General features: G+C 29.2%; 1 protein-coding gene across 1 annotated transcript; it reads left to right on the forward strand.

Annotated features, from left to right (window-relative positions):
- The first annotated feature begins 5,864 nt into the window (after window positions 1-5,864).
- Window positions 5,865-11,055, forward strand: LOC132752708 (RYamide receptor-like). The gene is made up of 2 exons (XM_060743072.1): window positions 5,865-7,195; window positions 9,824-11,055. Exons 1-2 carry the CDS (start codon window positions 6,467-6,469, stop codon window positions 10,259-10,261), a joined length of 1,167 nt encoding a protein of 388 aa, XP_060599055.1. The 5' UTR covers window positions 5,865-6,466; the 3' UTR covers window positions 10,262-11,055.
- The last annotated feature ends 9,583 nt before the right edge of the window (window positions 11,056-20,638 follow it).

Here is a 20,638-nt window from a genome sequence, read left to right on the forward strand (position 1 = left end):
TACATCTCCGTTTGATGGATTAACTTGTGCGAAATTGTGAAAGATAGAATAAAGCAGTAATTGAAACTGGAATGCTAAATTGTTTATTGTAATTTTATATTGCTTAGACTCACATATAATACTGTATAAGTTCTAAACAATGTGATTTTGAGAAATCAATTTATTATGAATATTGTTATATCTTAAATGTTCAATGTGAAATATGATTGTGTCAATGTTTACGATATTTTATGAACAAAAGGAGTTAATCAAAGCTTAAAAAGGGCATTTGTTACATGTACATGTTACTTCTATGTTACTTTTATGAGAAACAAACGTTTTTGAACGAAGTGTCCATAATCATACTTATTTTCGGACTTTCTGTAAAATTAACAGGGAAGGACTGAATATAACATTATTTTTCATTGATCATTTTAGAATTGCAACCTAAAATCGGTGAATCTCATTGGTTATTCTTAAACAGAATTTAATGAAAGCTCTCTTCATTCTTAGATAAAATTTAAAGGGATAGTTTATGCCAGTATAAAACAAAATGTAAATGATAGTTCTAAAACTACATGTACTGAAATAAGAATAGTTCTTTTACGTAAGTGATCACAAAATTTAGTAGTAAATTGAAATAGAAGTTGTCCTACTTTGGAAAATCATCAATATCAATATGCTAAAATTTTATTTCAATGTTTATACAAAATTGTTTTTTCTTAGCTACAAGAAATAATTATTATGTCATTGTTATTCAAATTCTGTTAACATTTCTTTATGTATTGAAAACTTGGAAATAACATAATTTTGCATGTTAACCAGTTTTACTTCGGCCGAGTATCTTTTTTAAAAATACTTCTTCTTTCAAATAAATAAATTGTAAATGATAAGGTATCTAAATATTACACACATTGTTAAAAAAAACGTTTCAGGAAGCATTTTATGACACAGATATTTTATAATTATGATATAATTATACATTGAACACCTTTGCCATCAATGTTTTTTTTCGAATGAAATAAAACAGTACTTACTGTCATTGGTGGACTACACAAAAGCGTCTTTGAAAATGTATATATATGTATTACCGTTTCGAAATGACAAAAGATCTGTAAAATGCCATCGTCTGTTGTAACTTCTACACAAAAAAATAAAAAAATGTGTCTACAAAAGATCACATAAAGGTTAGTAGACGATTCGATGATCAATAAACGTTGATATATGGGTGAAATGATTTGAAAGACGTTTTATGTCCGGAACATTTATTCAAAAAATTATAAGACTTCCTTTCTATCTGGTATTTATATATTCATAATTATTTTTCTGCTTATACATTTCTTTTCTCGAAGACAATTAATTTCATGGATTGCTTGATTGACTGAATGACTTAATTTAAATCAGGGTTTTTTCCCGAACATTTAAAAATCCTATACATATTGATTTAAGCGATAAACGAATTTGATATGATTTGCACTATACAATACACATGCAATTACGATAATATGTTCTAAATACATTTCAATTTCAGCCTTGAAGTCTTCTTTTCCCTATGGTATAATTAATGAGTAAATGCTAAAACTCACAAAATTATTGATAGATGTTTCCCTTTCCCCAGAATCTTCTTATTTTTGAGAATGTAGATGACAATTTTATAATAAACTTCCTCTGACAACATTTTAAAATATTTGTCGTTTGATAAAATTTTAGCTGATTTGCAGGATAAACAAATTTCATATTTTAGAGAATTGAAAATCACACTATCTAGATATTAATCATTGTCTTGCTCAGTCTGTATTAAAACCTCCCTAACCACTCCACATTATACTAGTGACTGACGGGATATTTAAGATTTAAATCCAAAAGCAATTGAAAATAATTGTTTTAAAATCGTCTTAACCCAAAACAAAAACCGTTAAAAGTCTTATTTATTTTGGTGATTTATACATTGAATGTGCAAACTCAGAATATGTTACTGTATCAGGTAGAAACATTCTAAACGTTCACGTTGATACTGTAATTAAATATTTCAGACTGCCCAAACATAAATAAGATTACATGTACATCAAATATAAAAGAACGTGCATAAATTGTAAGTCGGCAGACATGTTTGTACTTAATTTTTTATAAACGAATAAAGCATTAAGTCATGCACAGGGATATTCTTGGAATAATCATATCACAAACGATATAAAATGATGAAGAATGATACGCTTTAACCTCGCATCTGAATTTAGTATTAATGCGTACATGGACAAGCTTAACCAATAAGCATCGTTGCAGTGAGCATCGTTGCCAACAATTATCAACGTACCTTAGAAGCCTTTTTTATGTTTTCTTAAAACTTTTAAACATTTAAAAATTTCCAAATTATAAATAAGTTATGTCATATATCGTGAACTCATATAGTTTTTATTAACGGATTTCGAAGTTCAAAGTTATATAATTTTCCAAGTCAAGCTTATGTTTTGTGTATCCCTTTTGCTCAAATAATTACATCTAAATTGCCATGATAACTTAATAATGCGTGCTATTTGTGTAATACAATGATACTACTTTTGATTCTTTCATTGTGTTTTAGTAATAATATTTAAGTTCATTATTTATATTATTAAGTCTCACGGACACTGACAGTTTTACTGGTACAAGCAGAGAAATGTGAGAAAGCTATCCAGCTAGCTTACAAAACGTCAGTTGTTTTACTCCGGTGCTTGCTTTTGCCTGAAATAATGTACAGAGGGGCTTGAGGTCTTCCTTCGCCAATAATGCTGGTAAGTCGCCAAATGACCTATACTTTGTTGGTGCGACGTTAAACCCAATAAAAAATATATCATGTGTTCATACGTTCACCAAATTTATGATTCAATTTATTCTTTCCAATCCATTTTTATACATAGGTAAACACTCAAGCAAACCATTAGATACGTGTTTAAAGATTCACGAATGTTTTGAAGTTGTGTTTATCAAGGATACCTTTCAATTAAATAAAATGTAGGGGTGAAACGTCTTGAATATGACATTTCATGTCTGTATAATCTACTGACATTATAGTTTTCGAGTTTCATTTATTTAAATCTGGTTTGAATATTGTATATTTCTATCTTCATGGCATTTACATTCGATGCGATGTAATGAAATTTAGTATAATTATTATGATATCACTGTCTTTGATTTGCATTTTTCGGCTAATAAAATTTAGTGTCTGAATAGTTTGAAAACACCTGGGTTACGTAATGGTCACGGACAATATAATGAACTCCTATAATTACTGCCTTAAACTATCTTCGTGAAACCTGCAGTGCTTACCATATCAAGGTTCGCTGCGTATAAAACTGTGAATGGAAGATAAATTCGTACCATCACACCATAATACAGGCTAATTGCAAAGGTTAAAACTCATTTTGCAGTCATTAGCAACGCAGCAAATGATGTACATTTAAAGTTTTTCTGCAGTTTGGTGAAGATCAAGAAATTAGCTTTCTGAATATTATAGATACAGTTGTCTAAATCATTACAAATTCATAAAGGTTTGATACGATTTGATACCAAATCTTTTATTCCTGGAGCCTCCACTTTATGATACATTATGTATAAGTTATTATAACATGTATATATAATATATTTCATTCAATTATATTTTTTGTACATAATTATATATTTATCACAAATTTTCAGGTTGTAGAATAGAATTATAGTCCGTATACGAAGAGTATAACATATAAACAATGCTTAATACCAATCATACAGAAAAGACATTCATAAAGTTTACATACAAAAAGTCTGAATACGTGAATCAAGTCAAGTTTTCAATAGTGGCAATAGCTTTAACGCAGAAAAAATCATTTCATATGCAAATTATTATTAAGTTCATATTCATGAGTAAGGTCTTAAATATAGTCATGTTTTAAAAGATTGTTTGATACTCATCGATTATTATTTAGAATCATTCAACAAAATACCAAGGAGAAAACATTTCTAAGACTATGACTTCCATTTTAATTCTGTTTTAAAAGACTACTTATTTTCGTAACCATTTATGTATATTGTTAACTTTAACATGTTTATATATTCTGAGCACTAAAATATGTTTAAACTTGACGACTTTCAGTGGGGTACATTAAGTGAAATGATAAATAACAACAGTTTTATTTTTTCTATCAAAAGCTAAGTATTATGGATAAATAGATAATTATATGAACCGTTCGGATATTATTAAGCTATAAGTAGTCCTGAATCTTTTATAAGTGTATATACAATTATGTTCGCATTGTTCTCCTGTAACTAAATGTCAAACGGACGTTAATCATGCAGTTGGGGAGTGGAGAGCTTTCTTACTTCGGAAGACTCTTCTTTTTGAAAATTAAATTCTAAAGAAGTAGAACGTATTAAATGACTTAAGTGGTTCCTGCTATCAAACTAAAATCGAAAGGTATTTAGTGAGGGTAGGCAAGATCACGTCCAAGGTCTACCGAAATTTCAAAAATCAAAAGACGATATGGTTAAACTTTCTTATTTTTACGCAAAAAGGAGATAAATAACTTTAGAAGCCAATCGCTCTGTCCGATTATTTGGTAGAAACTGTTGACAGTTCTGTTTTTTATGAGTAGTTTTGTTAGTTCATACATAATATTTTTCTTTGATTTCTTAATAATATGTTTTGCTTTTATTATATAATTCTCACAGATTAATGTTATTGTGAAACTTAATTGTTTTTCCTGCATGTAATTAATGCCTGAACTTAATGTGGCATGCCTACATGTTGGAAAAAAATATATCTTAAAATGAAATTCAAGGGAAAAAGTACAATTTTGTATTATTTATATACTCACATTGGCGTGAAATTGTAAATGTATTAAAATTGAATATGAGAATATTACAAAATTTGTTTATTTTTAGCATTTCTGCATTGTTTGAAAAATGATAAGTGAATCTTAAGATAGCATGTGTGGAATTCAGGCTTCAAGACTTTATGCGTACACATACCAATTTTTAGGTTAAATCTTACTGTAAACAATTAATAATAATAAGGTTAAAACACTCATTTTGTACACTTAAGAACGTTATGGTTATAATAAGCACTTTCTTTGTACTAACTAACTACATGTATAACTATTGAAGGTTAAAAAGTAATTTGATCTTTCTGTATTATACAACATTTATTGTACAACTTATAAAGAATTATTTTTTGGCAATAGTTTAAATGAGACAGAGGAGTCAATTTTGATTATTTTGCCTATAAACTATGTTTGCAGATTTTTACGGGTACTAAGAAGAAGTGTATTGTTTTTAAAATTTGTATGGTAATAGTTTGATATTGAAATACCTTAAAGTTTGAACAAGCTTTTTCACCAACAAAACCAGTATACAAATTCAGCAGGTTAGAGGTTAATTTAATATACGTTTATATGATTTAATTTCAAAAACTAACTAAACAAAATGAAATTTAATATGCAATAGTAAATTGTTAGACTGTATTTGTCACCACTTGTTTAGTTCGTCTTCCTTCAGTCAGTATTCCAGACAAATGCAATATTGTTCTTTCTTAAGCTGATATCACAAGGTTTCCAGAATTCAGCGAGTGATTTGATTCTCTCTATTGGATTTTACATATAATGATTCACAGTTTGTTTTGATATTCACCGAGTAAATCATCACATCAGTTTGCGATTGCTCAATGATGTGTTGCTTGTTGAAGCCTTTTGATTTTTTCTGCAGAATAATTGAATATTTTTTAACAATTCCAGCAATTAAATTGAAAGGAGTTTATTTGCAAGTAAAGTTTTAACCGTTACGATTTGAAACAAATATAAATGAAAAAAGAACGGAATGAAAGGCGTGAAGTGATTTATTTTATTACAATGAAAATGTGCCGTACATTAATCTCATGTTAGATGATATTCGTTCTATTCTGGAATAAGTTGATAAATGTTTACAAATTGTTATGAAAACAAAAGTTGATTTTAAATGCAGAAAAGGTAGCAAAATGAATGATTTGACTAATGCACCTCATGGATATAAAATAAATGAGGGGAGTAAGCTCAGCACTTTTGTGAAATAAAATGTTTTACTTGGCGTATTTATATGGTTCCTTGTGTACATAATTTATAAAATTTAAAATGAAAAGCATAATTGATTTAATAAACAAGTTCTTTGCACTTTATTTTTAATAACCCGAACAAAATACACGTTAACAAATGCGATGATATGCAGTGGCAGATTGTGATATTTTCAAGAGTTATTAGGTAAAGGAATTCCTAAATACATGCGTTCTAAATTGTAAATTACGATATACTTTTGACGGATGATAATACGAGTAGTATAAAATTACTCGTCTTTTGGATTTATTAACTCAATGTAGATAAGAATAAATTTTCAATCCGGCATTACAAAGTATGATTTCACAGATCACATACTAGATTGAATGTTTATACATTTTAAAGTATAAATTAATCTAAATAAATTAAACTGTGTAAGGTACACATGTCACATGTGTGATAAAATGCAAGACGGTTTAGAAAGTGAACATAATTCAACGAAGGCATCGAATGAGGCATTTCAGATATCCGAATATGTACAGGTCTTAATAATCGTCATGTATTCTATTGTAACAATCATAGCTGTGGGTGGAAACGGGATTGTTTGTTATTTAGTGTATGCTTATAAACGAATGCACACGGTGCCGAACTATTTTATTGTAAACCTCGCCGTTAGTGATATAATCATGGCCGTGTTTTGTATTCCATTTACATTTATTGCCAATTTGATTCTTAATTATTGGCCATTTGGTGAGACAATGTGTCCTATTGTGCTATACATACAAGTTGTTGCTGTGTTTCTAAGTTCCTACACCCTCGTTGCCATGAGTATAGATAGATACATTGTGATTGTTCATCCATTCAAACCAAGAATAACACAAAAACAAACTGCGTTAACGATTCTTGGAATATGGGTGATGTCGTTTACTATACCGTTACCAACGTTTTTGAAATCAAGAGTGATTTACCATTCTAACACAAGCGGACAATGTCTAGAAACCTGGGAAAATAATACTAAACAATATTCGTACGGATTGTCCTTAATGGTTTTGCATTACTTTGGACCATTGACCATTTTATTATTCTCATATTCTAAAATTGGTTACAATATTTGGATTAAGAACATTCAAGGAACAGATAGAAACAAACGTAAACTTCAATTGGCAACCGCTAAGAAAAAGGTAAAGTGAATCTTTCGGTTTAAGTCTAGTGTCTAATCAATATTTTATTGAATAGTACTTGTATTATTACCCTACACATTCATTTTTGTAAAATTAAGTTTATGATTTTTACGTTCTCACTCATTCTTTAAGCTCGGTGCAATTAAACTTATAAAAAACACATTTTCTGGCCTTAGAGAATTTTGAAATGATATAACAACACGCCTGCTTCTTTCACGAATTAAACCAGCTTGTGGAATTAAATGTTAATCAAGCTTCTTTTAATTTTATTGATATCACAATTAAACTAGTTAATATCTTAAGGAAGGTTATGTTTATTAATGAGATTCTCGCTTCCTGGTGTTCGTTGAACTTGAATATATATTAAATCATCATCTTCCATAATCATAGTTAATTGGTATTCTACTTCAGCCGTCAAATATTTATGAAATATCATTTTATAATACATCCCACCCTTGTCTAATTTACTTCTGAAAATATTTTTCCATTTAATTACCGTCTGTTTATTCTTCATTATTTCTAATTTTACCATTAAAAATATTATTATTATAATCTTAACAACGTGAGATAAAAAGTAATATAAATCCAAAATAGCGAAAAACATAAAAGGCATATATTGACTCATAAAATATTCAATTATTATTGCTTTAGAAAGGGCAAACATGAGTAGTATACCATTTTAAAAAATAATGATTTTATATCATTTTAAATACTTGTTACCTGAGGAAAGGAGCTCTAATTATGAAATAATTTGTCATAAATATGTAAGCATAATACTATTCTGACTTACATAAAACTTCTTAATCATACTATTACATGTGCACATTTCAACAGAAGACACATGTCTTTTTTTCACTTAGAATAAAGGAACAAATCATATATAATTTATTGCTTATCCTCGCATATCAAATTTCTAATATCAACGTATCATATAACAATACAATTTGACTTACATAGCATGTAAATGGAATTTTAGAATTGATTTATTTTTATTTTTACAAGATATGGGCATTATACAGTTCATCCTAATTTTGAGTTGATCCTAAAACTAATCCTTATTTTGATCCGATTTCTTCTGTATTCGTTTCTCATTCGTCGAAAGTGTCCCAAATTAGGTGTGTTTCTTTGAAAATCAGCATGTTATCTTTACATTTTGAACATGTGCAATTTAATTCTAGAAAAATAATATTTATGTTAGTTTTTATGAAACAATTAAAATAATATCAGGATTATTTGATCCTGATTCTGATATGTTCTTAGTGAACACGGGCCAGATTGATCTGGCAATTGGCAAATGGGCAACTTTTTTGAAACTATCAAAGTACACCCCCCCTCCCCCCCCCCCCAAAAAAAAAACAACAAAAAAAAAACAACATTTCTGATGCATAAGTAAAAGAGATTGTATGCATTGTTACTACATGTTTCAATGTATACTAAACTTATTGTAACACCTAAGTGATAGGTCCAAACCCCTAAGAACACAGAAATTGATTTGAATTAGCTGGGAAACTTAAAAACAGGTTATACAATGTACAGACATAAATTGAACATTGTATGTTTGTGTTACATGTATCCTTGGGTGAATATAAGTGAAAGCATTACCTTGTGTTTTTTTCCATTTTGAGTCATTTCTAATAATAAAATTACTCATTTTGGAAATAAATGGTGTGAGCTGTGAACACAATTTATTGGTCTAGACCTACATTTATTGGAATAATTATATTATATGTTAATAAATAACTGATTTGATATTAGCCCTTTTATTTGTCCGAGGGCAGTCGTATTGGCCCAAGGCCGAAGGCCGAGGGCCAATACGACTGACCCGAGGACAAATAACAGGGCCAATATCAAATCATTTATTTATTGACATTTTTATTAAATAACTACATGACGTACTTATAATATTTCACATTTAATCCTCGGATATTTTTTTCTTATTTTAATTGTAACATATTTTAATTATAACAAAGAACAACTGTAAAAATAACTACATTATTATCAGTTTGTATAGAAAAATCTACATTTTGTAACTTATATTGTACATGTACAACAAAATGTCAGACTGTGAATGTTTAGAAACTGAGAATATTTTGTTTCATTTATGCAACCTGTTGGCGTGTACACATAGACTGAGTAAAAACAAAATGGCTGCCATTTCCCAGTTTCTTGCAGAAATCGATATCATTTTTTGGCCCTGCTTTATTAGCCAATCAAATTACTTCAAATACGGGCTTTATATCTATATCACTTTTCGGCCCAGGGCCGAAAAAGTGATATAGATATTGGCCCTGTTTTAAGGCAGGCCATCGTATTATTGAACGTGGCAGGTGCTTTTTTATAGGACTAATAACATATAGTTATTTAATAAATTAACTTAAAGTTATTTCCAGTCATATGTCAAAAACCCGTCCTTGGGGTCCCGTTTGAAAACAGATGGTTAAAATTTATCTGATATAGTGATTAAAAAACAATAATAAAACTTTAATACTGAAATAGGTAACCTTCGGCATATCTGTGTTACACGTTAAAATGCATTTGCCATTCCAATCCGCAGTGTTTCATTTGCAAGATACGAAACCATGATGTAGATCTGCGTTATCATAATAACATATTTTTGTTGTGTTTCAGATGATAAAGATGATGGTGACAGTTGTAATATTCTACGCTTTATGTTGGTTACCACTTCATACCATAACCCTAGTTGGTGACCATAACCCAACGATCTACAACAACAAATATATTCCTATACTATGGTTGGGTTTTCATTGGCTTTCAATGAGTAACAGTTGCTACAACCCAATAATTTATCTTTGGATGAGCCCTAAATTTAGAGCTGGCTTACGGATGGCTCTGAACAGCTGTTGTCAAAAGAAGCAGACGACATTGTCGTCTGACGAGGAAATTTACAAAAATATACAAATTATATTCCCGCGCCTACGATATGAATTACAAATGGAGGAAAGTGTGAAAAATAACAATAGAACTCCTAGATTGAAAATAAACTTTGAGGATTTGATGTCAGGAGAGTACATTATTCCAGACAGAAGCATTCATAGTGACACGTGACAAAATATTGTCCATTCTGATACTTTCTTAGAATGTCACAACTATATGTAACTCGTAACAGCATCTTCTTATATAAAATCATGCTTAAATGCCCATTCAGTTTCAAACATGATAATATATTAATTTTTCATTTTTTTATTATTATTTTTGAAGTGATCTGATATCATTCTCAAGCATTTAATCATTTGCCGTTTAACTGGGCCATCTTTTGCTTCATGTAGATACAGTGTATTCATATTTTTTTATTATAATTCAAAACACCACTTATATATATCTAACAGCTCCAAATCTTTAAATCATACAGTATTAAACATTTATTTGCCTTTTAAAGTGAAAAATTAATGTATAAATTTCGAGGGCATATGGCGCCTTTTACAACAGGTTGTATAAATGATTTAGAATCGTTATAATTAAATCGTCTTGCATTGGAGAATAAATGAGATTATGTTATTTAAGACGTATGCCGTCAGATTGTGTTGTGCTAAGATGTATTCCACTTGGTATGCAACGGATCGTTTCTGCGATGCATCCTTAAGTCATGTAAGCCTTTTGATTTAACGTTCTTTGCAACTGTTTCGTCTTATTACTTTAGTATGAAAGGAACGGTGTCTACTAAAATATATTATCTATCTTCAACTCAAGTATTTGTGGACAATTCTAAATGGACACTTTTTATTGAACGAATTTATTCTTAACTTGAGATTTGTTTTAATTATTTTAATGTTCGTTAAATGTTTTCATTTATGGAAATTTGTTTAATGAAATTGTTTTGGTGCAATAATGTTTTATTGAGCACTTTTAATTTCTATCTTCATAAAAAGCAACGTTTTATTCTGGCCTACGTGATTAGAAAATATAAATACCGCACTGCTGAACAAACAAAACGTCGATCATAGTTAAAGACTCATTATGCCCTGGAAATAAATATATTCATATTTCTTAAAGGTTTTACATTACATTTGTGTAGTTTTAAAGTTTTCAAAGTGTTACTCATTAACAGATATCCACCTGTTGCTTTTTGGCAGTCAGTATAGTTATAGTAATTTTGTATAGAAAGGTAAAAAACAATTTTGTTTTAAGTTTGCTTCTTTAATGACCAATACATAAAATCTAGCGCTACTTTTTATGTAAAAACATCTTGCATTCTCTAAAACAATTATTTTAACATTATAACACCCATAGTTGCATTACCTGTAAAGGTAAAGATCATTTGATTCTGGAGCATAATGTGCATTTAAGTAAAAGACACGAAACATTTTTATGAAATAAAAGTATTCTGAATCCTACATTTCAATGCTTGCTTGGGTGTTGTGTTCATGAATTTCCACAATGTTATGTTATTTAATCATGCTATGAAAATTTATATATTTTTAATAAAAAACTCTTTGTTTTGAAATTCTTTTAAATTAAATTTCTATCGAATATTATGTTAAAGATTTGTAAAACAAAATAATTGTAATATTTTTGTCACATGTTACTTAGGTTAATAAAATAATATTTTATAAATTATTTATTATGCTTACACGTGAAATTACTTTTTAATATATGTCAACTGTTTTTTAATGTATACGTACAATAAAAGTATATTTTGTTTTAAAAGATATGGCATATGATGAACGTTATTAAATTTATCGGCAGAATTAAAATATTAAACCTCGAATAGTTCAATCTAATATTTTCTGAGCTAAGATGCATTCTTCTCGGAGAAGTTTTGTTGTAAGAATGAGCATAATGTCACTTTAAAGTGACATCATTCTCATTTTTACATTGTCAAATTGACTTTAATTGACTATATATTTCAGTAAACTGGTCGTTATAATGGTGATTGACCAACACATTACATTTGAAAATGTTTAGGGTAAAAAAGTAAATCTACCTAAATACATAAAAAGACTGTCCCACTCTTTTTATAATTGAAAATTACAGATACATTCCGATGGATAATTATACACATTTCACAGGTCCTATTGAGCTATTTATCGTTCGTGTGAAGTAAATTATAAAATTGAAAGGAATTATGAGAAAATGTTATGAGAAAAACTTATTTTGACTTTCACCTGTTCACTCTATATCTCCTCATGGATTGGCATAATGTCACTTTAATGCACCTGAAAAAATAATTGTTGAAAATACATCACATTTGTACAAGCCATTTTCGCTGGATTTATGGTAGTTAGGATTTTCAAATTTAAGAAACAATAAAATTGTTAAATAGAAAACATAATTCTAATTACGACAATTGTTACAGGCAGGTGTTTCGTGTGTAGCCTTAAAACTGTCGTAACTTCACTGAATTAATGCTGCTATATCATGACTAGCTGCTTTGTTTTTGATATATTGTATAAATTTGCTTCTTTTTTACATCTGCATTTACATCTGCGTCTTGTAGTCTTCTGCTGTAAAAATTTACACTTATATTTTGAAATTTATACTTTGATCTTATTACACTGAAAATTAAAATGAAGAATACTTTTACTAATGAAATCGGTATAATAGTTCCCTTACGGAACGTTGCTAACTAGCTATATGAAAGTTAACTTATCTCATTATTTTTATTATGATATATTTTATCTTTAAGTTTTAAAATTCAATTCAAGACACATACAATATGTTCATTGCTATATTTAAAATGTGCATGCAATATGATCTGGGCAATTCAGCAAGGAACTACGTTGGGAAATAGCACAAAAAACAACAACAACAACAACAAAAACAAGAAAAAAAACAAGAAACAAACAATACATAACAAGTCAGTTGCAATAAGAGCATTACCAATTAATAATAAATTGCATTTAAAGAACATTGATAGTAAAGGTAAGCTATAAGACGTCCAAACTTAAATTATCCGAGGTTTGTTATAACTCCAAAATACAAAATCAAGATAACACAATCTATGAATATGATCAGATGTCAAAAATGACATTGATAACAATTAATTTAGCAGATAGAAAAAGATATAATGACGTTGGCCACTTTCAATCACAACTTTGTACCCTATGATTATTGTTATAAATTCACAATTTATATCGCGTGACTTTAACGATTCTGGCATTTGGGTGATGGATATTGTACGAAACAAAACTAATATTCTCGGATAAAATAAACACACGAGAAAAGAAAATCGTTTCATTCTAAGACAAATAATAGAAAAAAGAACTTAAGAAACCAATCATAATCAAGAATCATATACCTAAATGCGGTTTGAATGCACTAAAGAAAGTAATTTAAAATATTGTGTAAATATAGCATTATTTCATGTGAGTATAGAGTTCTTAATCACTTTGATTTAATGTCAAAGTTTTTAAGTGTCACTAGTTAATGGAAATATTAAGCGATTGAAAATGTTGAAAGATCATGACCTCCCCTAAAATTGATTCCGTTTGTGTGCCTTTCTCAGCAAAAACGTTTTTTGTAAAATGTAAAAAAGTATTGTTATCATAGAAAATTACTTTAAAAGAAATCTGCATTTCATTTAACTTAATTATTTTACAATATTTATAAAATGTGTTTTATTGACAGATTAGAATAAGTTTGGTTATATCTTTTTCCTGGATATATCAATTAGTCTATATTTGTTCACTCTTACATAAAAGTGCAAGAAACATATTTTAAAGAAATGTGAAGGTTTTTATAGCTGCATTATTGGTGTAACGTTGCGTGAACAATTTTGTCAGCCCCAGTCAGTCAACAGGCTAACCCGTAATATATTTATTATTTTTTCATCGCTTTTAAAGGGATGCGTTCTCCTATACACGTATAGCCGGTTGAAAACGAATTATCTTAAAATAAAATGTTGTTATAGCTGATATTCCACGTGTGTTGATTGAATTTCATGACATATTACGAGTACTAGTATTAATTGGATCTGGTATTGACGACGACAATTTTTCAGGCTTAACATCTTATCTAACTAATAAGTAAAATTAAATTCATCTATGATTACACTGTCTCTGTCCCATAGTTTCCTTATTTACTTGTTTACCTGATTCCATACAGATTCTAGTCCATTGCTCTTTTATCTTACAGTTGTTGAAACAAATATTCTTCACTGGAACAATATGTGATTACGAATATGTCTTAGATAGATTTAATGTAATAAGCCATCTGTCCGCCAATGATGTTATTGTTAATATAATTTCTATAATAAACTGATGTGCTACGATTTGTGATGTTTCAATAACAAGGCCTGTTTTATCAGCATCTAAACAAAAGAATCATGTGGACAACGACACAAACCGACACATAATTGAATAGAAAGAAGCAGGTCGTCGATGATAGAGTCTTCTGGAGTATCAGCTAAAAGAAAAGTATAAAGAGATGTAGGCGTTAGTTCAAACATCGTGTTAATGTTTATGGCTTAATAGCCTTGAAACATACCGAAATTATCTTCAGATATTCAATTATATTGCAAGTTGCAAAAGGCAAGTAGGCTTTTTTGTAAGAAACTTACTTAAATCATTTTACCAAAATAAAATCATATTGTCTAAGAAATCTTCGTTATACGCTGGCAATAGGTTGATATATATGATGTCATTATTCATTTAAATAGTTAAAATCAGAATAATCACGTGTCTAGAAAAGAAAGAAAAATAGACCAAGCGATGATTTATTTGTCTGGTGTCTGATTTTTGTATGATTTGTGTATGACTAACACATATTTCCAGAATAAATACAGTTTAATTTAGACTTCAAACTCATCTATATTCTGGTCGTCAAATGTAAGATTTAAATTTATACGTAGCATACAAAAAAGTAACAACTAATTGTTTGTGGCAAATTTGAACTTTAAACGTTAAAAGTAATTGTTTTATACGCAAAATAATGATTCAATATGGAATATTCTTTTATTTAAATTAAAACTGCAATTTATCGAACATATTTACAAAGGAAACAAGAAATTCTTGTTACATAAAACATGAACGCAACTGTAACGACTTTTCGCATATAAAGTACTTCCGCGTCAGAATTTGTCAATATCCTTATGTTGAAACATATCAATATTAAAACACCACTGGAAAAGAAAGAAATCAAAGCCTGGGTTTTTTATCTTCAAGAGCCCAGTTAATTTATGGCTTTAAGGGAGGTAAAATAAGTGCCAGCAAAATGCAGGGTTACATTTGGCTGCTGCACATTTCATTACATTTTTTTCACTTCCAAATGTATTACAATGTAAACATATTGAAATCTGCATCATATGCCTGCAGTTTGCATGAACTTGTTAATAAAATCATCGCTGATGCAATATTAACTTTAATATCAACCTAAATAACCACTTTAACTCTTTTCGTCATAAAACAACAAATATTACATCAATATCGCATTAGAACGGCAAATATGATGACTTCAGGTTTCCTGTTTGAAGGCTTATAGGGCTTATCGTAACAGCGGTTTCTCGTTATCACATCATCACTTCTTCCTGCCTAATACTGACAATGAGTTTTTTATAAATGATAACGTCTCTTAACCATATAGAGCTGTACCATGTTCCGGAGGTCACCGTCATATTTTAATGTCTCCGATGCCAGTGGAATTTTTAGGAAGCTCATCTTTATGTACAATAATAGACGCATTGCGTTCGCTCAAAAAATAAGGTTGCAAAATGACTGCGTTTCAGTGGCTCCAGTCCTTTATGTATAGATACTCTATGTGTATTCATACACATACATCATTTCCGGAGCCGACAGTTAGCTATCCATTTCTTTGATCTCAATCAAAATTTAATTATGCAAGAGTTTGAGTTTCACGTTAATAGCAAACTGAAACACCTTGTGCTCGCCCTAGAAACAAGGCACGAAAATGTCCGCATACAAGATTTGTACAGAGTTTTCGGAGACATTCACCAAGTCCTTACTTATGCAATTTTATTGCAAATACTTGGAGATGCTACTTTTTCCAATACCTCGCAAAAAGCAAGGTCACAGATTGGCCGCTAAGAATAGTCTCTAGGAAGTTTTCAATCTACTAGAGGAACTCATTACAATAAGAGTATAATTGTCAACGAACAATTTTCTGGTGTCAACCGTAACCTGCATATTTCTAAATTTTCACTGCAGATTTCTTGGGTGGGACCAAAGGTGTTGCGGAATTTGTCAAGTTAACCCGACCTGTGTATCTTTGACTATAGCAAGTGTTTCTACAAATATAGAAATTATGTCTTTTAGTAATTCAGTATTTTTCTATTATTTTCCTTTCTTTTAAAGGCGATACACGGCCTGCCGTATCTATCGTCAACTACTCTTTACTCATTTTAGTGCAAATTTGCTGCTGTAATAGCTTGATGTTTACCGAACATGTAAGACACATTGTACTTGTCACAAAATGCTAACGGAAGCATAATAATGTTTCATTCGGCTCAGTGCTTCTTTTCTATGTATTTTAATGCACCTTTTTTTCCGAAGAAAAATAAAATGAATATTTGATGTTGCAGTTAATTGGAGATGGCACAAGTATTAAGGTCGTTAAATGTCCACGCCGAACACGTTGCAGCATTTATCTGCATGTATTGAAACTCTTAAACTACTTTTGTAAGATTTTATATGTACAATTCTACGATTTGTTTTCGAAAAATACACCATTTTTAAAAGCACATATTCTCATTACTCTGGTTTAATGGATTGAGAAGAATCATTAATTGAACACTTGTATTTGTTTGCAGGAGCGTATCTACTCAAGGTCCATTGAGATAAAAGATTGAAGGTAATTGAACCTATTTGTGAGATTGCCTGCTGGAACAATTCTAGTAATGTAAGCGCATTTATTAGGATTACCGTATAAAAAACGTTAAGAAGGTAATTTCACCAGATATAACCTTGCAAGCGGAATGTGATGCCTCAATATATATATATCGTACCAAGCAAATAATTTGGTAAACTACTGGCATATTCCGCTTGCAATTCTGTCTGAAGTACAAAATGTACTACTAAGTCCGGGCAATAATTCACCCGAGGTCTGCTCAATTATTAATTATTTGTAATAACTTTAGCGCGTCAATTAGGAAAAAAAAGCATCAGAATAAATTTCGGAAAGCTAATGTCTAGACTCATTTAGTTGTGCATCACCTATACAATGCATTGTATTACGATAATAGATCCTAGTATATATATGTAGTGGCAATCAAGTTATGATAGTGGTCACTGCAACATGAGTGAGCGGACGCTTTTTGCATCGATGTTTAAGCATGTATGTAGGCTCAAGTTTATATTTATTTATTAAGCATTTTTTGTATTTTTTCTTTTAAATTACTTCAAATATTATGTTGATTAAAATATGTAATGTATTCATAAAATGATTGACACTAGACCTTTATTTGTATATTCACCATCAGATACATAAAAGCTACACACAGTCTGTCGAACTGCAGATCAAAGTTGCACCCCTTATTACTATTATCTTTACTTGTAGAATTGTAAAATAACCGAATGTCTTTCATCCTTACGCAGAAAGAAGGTTCTAAAAAAGTGATAAACTCATAGAATACGTTCAAAAATCATAGAATATGTACATTTTCTTATTAGGATTGCGCAAAAGAATTTTTGAACGTTATTCAGTATAGAATTGGCAATAATAGGAACAATTTGCTGTCCAAAAAACAGTTTAACATTTTCTTGTCTTGGTACACGTACCGTTGTTTAATAGCATTTTATTGATGCTTCTGCATCGTTTTCATCAGTCATACATAGCAATTTGTGGCTTTATCTATTCTTCAAAGACATGTAAAGTCGAACCAAGTAATCAATGGTACAAATGTGTAGCAGCTCGAAATAACGTACGAATGAAATGTTGTATGAAATATAGTACAAGCAGATCAAATCAAAAGAATAAAAAGTTTACCAACTGTATAATAGACCGACAATACCAAAAACATTTCCTAATTCTTTAAATATTAAGAAAATCTTGATTAAAATAAATAATCATTCTATTCTTATAACCTTGAATAGATACAGCAACATAACATATCGGTGAATAAGTAAGGTCAATCGATAATCCCGTTAAAATGTCATTAACCGTTGTAACTTGTTTGTTACAATAAAAAGCCCTTCAAAGTTGTCTACATCAAGCTAAAAAGCCATTCCCTTGATCAATCGAAGTATTTTTATATACAAATTACAACACATTTTAATGTAATGAAATATCGGTGACATTTTTAAGGCTTTATTACACTTCCTGTTGTATTTATTTATATATTCTTAGAGTGTCAGTTCTAATTTATTTATTTATTTTAATTTATTTATTTATTTATTTATTTATTTATTTATTTATTTATTTATTTTTATTTTCTTTCTTTATTGCAATACATATTTTTACTTAGCAACAAATTGATTCGACATAAACTACATCCTCCAAGTAATGGAGTTAAAAGTTTAAAATTTTGAACCTTGATACTATTAACTATTAAAGAAAATACTTGTTAAATGACCATTTTAGCCAATTAATTTAAACTGACCAATCATTCAATTAAAACTTTCAAATTTCTTTGAGAAATGTTAAGCATTGCATTGAAACACATGCACCAATTTAGGTATCTTAAGAAATAAAGAAAATCAATTATTATGTTTATGAACATTCAATTAAGGTTGATTACCTAAATTAAAAGATTTAAAATATTTCGACAAGAGAGTCGACAAATGTTAATAACTATCGCCTACGCCATTATTTTCTTAGATTTTATATCAAGTATTAGAATGCTATTAGATAATTTTATTTGCAAATTGATAAAGACAGTCTGCGGCTGGAAATATTTGAGCTGAAATTTGTCCGAACAAAAGCGTTAATCTGGTGCCGCATTGTAATTATGTAAGTGTAAATTAAACAAATTAAACGTCATCGTCTAATGTTACACTAATGACTAACAGTTAAGCAGATAAACGATTCATATCAAGACATATAACTATGATACGCAAAATTAATTAAATAAATTTAATTTACCATGATATCTATGTATATCTCCCGCAATTAATACAAAGTATTTTTCCTTAAATTGAATACCAAAGACCTTTATTTTCCTTTCTTAACACCAACCTTAAAAAACCTGCCTCATCAGTATTTAGCTTTTAGAAAAAAGAAATCGAAAGAAAAAAAAATACACAATAATAATTTTCTTACCAATCTGATGTTTACAACATATTTTGATTAGTGGAAAATGTGTCGAAATACCTTCTTTTAAGTAACATTACAAATAATCAGATTTTACTAAAAGCAGCACTGCGATATTCTTTCTTTAGTTTTTTTTAATATGTAATATGCATGTAAGGTTAGATTTAATAAGATACCACATGTCATAATTTTAGGAATACATACTTTTGTGATTGCCACATGTAATATTAAACATTTCAAAGTAAAAAAAAGAACTTCAAAACCCAAGTCTTCCAACATTAATTATGAAATGCATTCCAATTTGCGATCATTCCCCTAATTTTATTACAAGTTGTTTACAGATTATTTCGGAACTCTTTTCAGAAACCTTTTTCAGATGCAAAGTATAATGATCTATATATTTTTGTATTCAATAAGTTAAGTATCAGAATCCTCTAAAGTTATAATCTTTTCTGTATTATCAAGGGATCCCGGATTTCCGTATTTGTAACAAACTGAAAAGTAATGATGTTTTTAAAATACCAAATGATGTTTTTATACAAAAAAAAATTTAATTGCAATTAGCATTGCTGATAAAATATTGTTAAGTATCAGCTAAAAGTTTAAACGTGAAATATGTAGTAGATGTATCTAGTTTGTAAAGATTATTCTATTGTTTGCAAGTAAAATCTAGATATATTTTTTAAGTCTAATGGACATTTCCATCTTGACATTAGATACATCTGTCAACACTTTCCATTTATAGGTCTAAAAATAGAAACATCGCCGTATGAAGCCGCTTTCTATATCTATTTCAAAATAACTCCTTTAATCCCTCATTAAAATTTGAGATCTTATTCTCATTAGAATTCCCAAGATGTCAGAAGCGGGTGACATTTGCTAAAATATCTTGACATTTAAAAGGGAATGGTGGTATTTCTTGAATGAATTATACTTAAGCTTATTAAAAATCAGAGCAGTCAAACATATAAATGAATCGGTTAATCTAAAATATAATTAAAAAAGTAAATAACATAAAATATTACAAACACTCTGACGTGGAAAGGATAACGTTTCAAATATTAAAATAATAAAAACTTGATACAGCTCTTATCCAAACAACAAAATAGACATGTACTAACAGTATAAGTTTATGTGTACTGGTTTCTCTTTAAAATTTAAATGAATATAATTATTTAAAACTATCGACATAGGTTATTGACTGTCCTCAAATATTCTAATCAAATAAAACAATTTCTTCAGTAACTACTAAATCAATCCATATAAGAAATCAAATGATAATGT

The sequence above is a fragment of the Ruditapes philippinarum genome, unplaced genomic scaffold, assembly GCF_026571515.1.
Source record: "Ruditapes philippinarum isolate M1 unplaced genomic scaffold, ASM2657151v2 ctg170_1_1_1_1, whole genome shotgun sequence".
Taxonomy (NCBI): domain Eukaryota; kingdom Metazoa; phylum Mollusca; class Bivalvia; order Venerida; family Veneridae; genus Ruditapes; species Ruditapes philippinarum.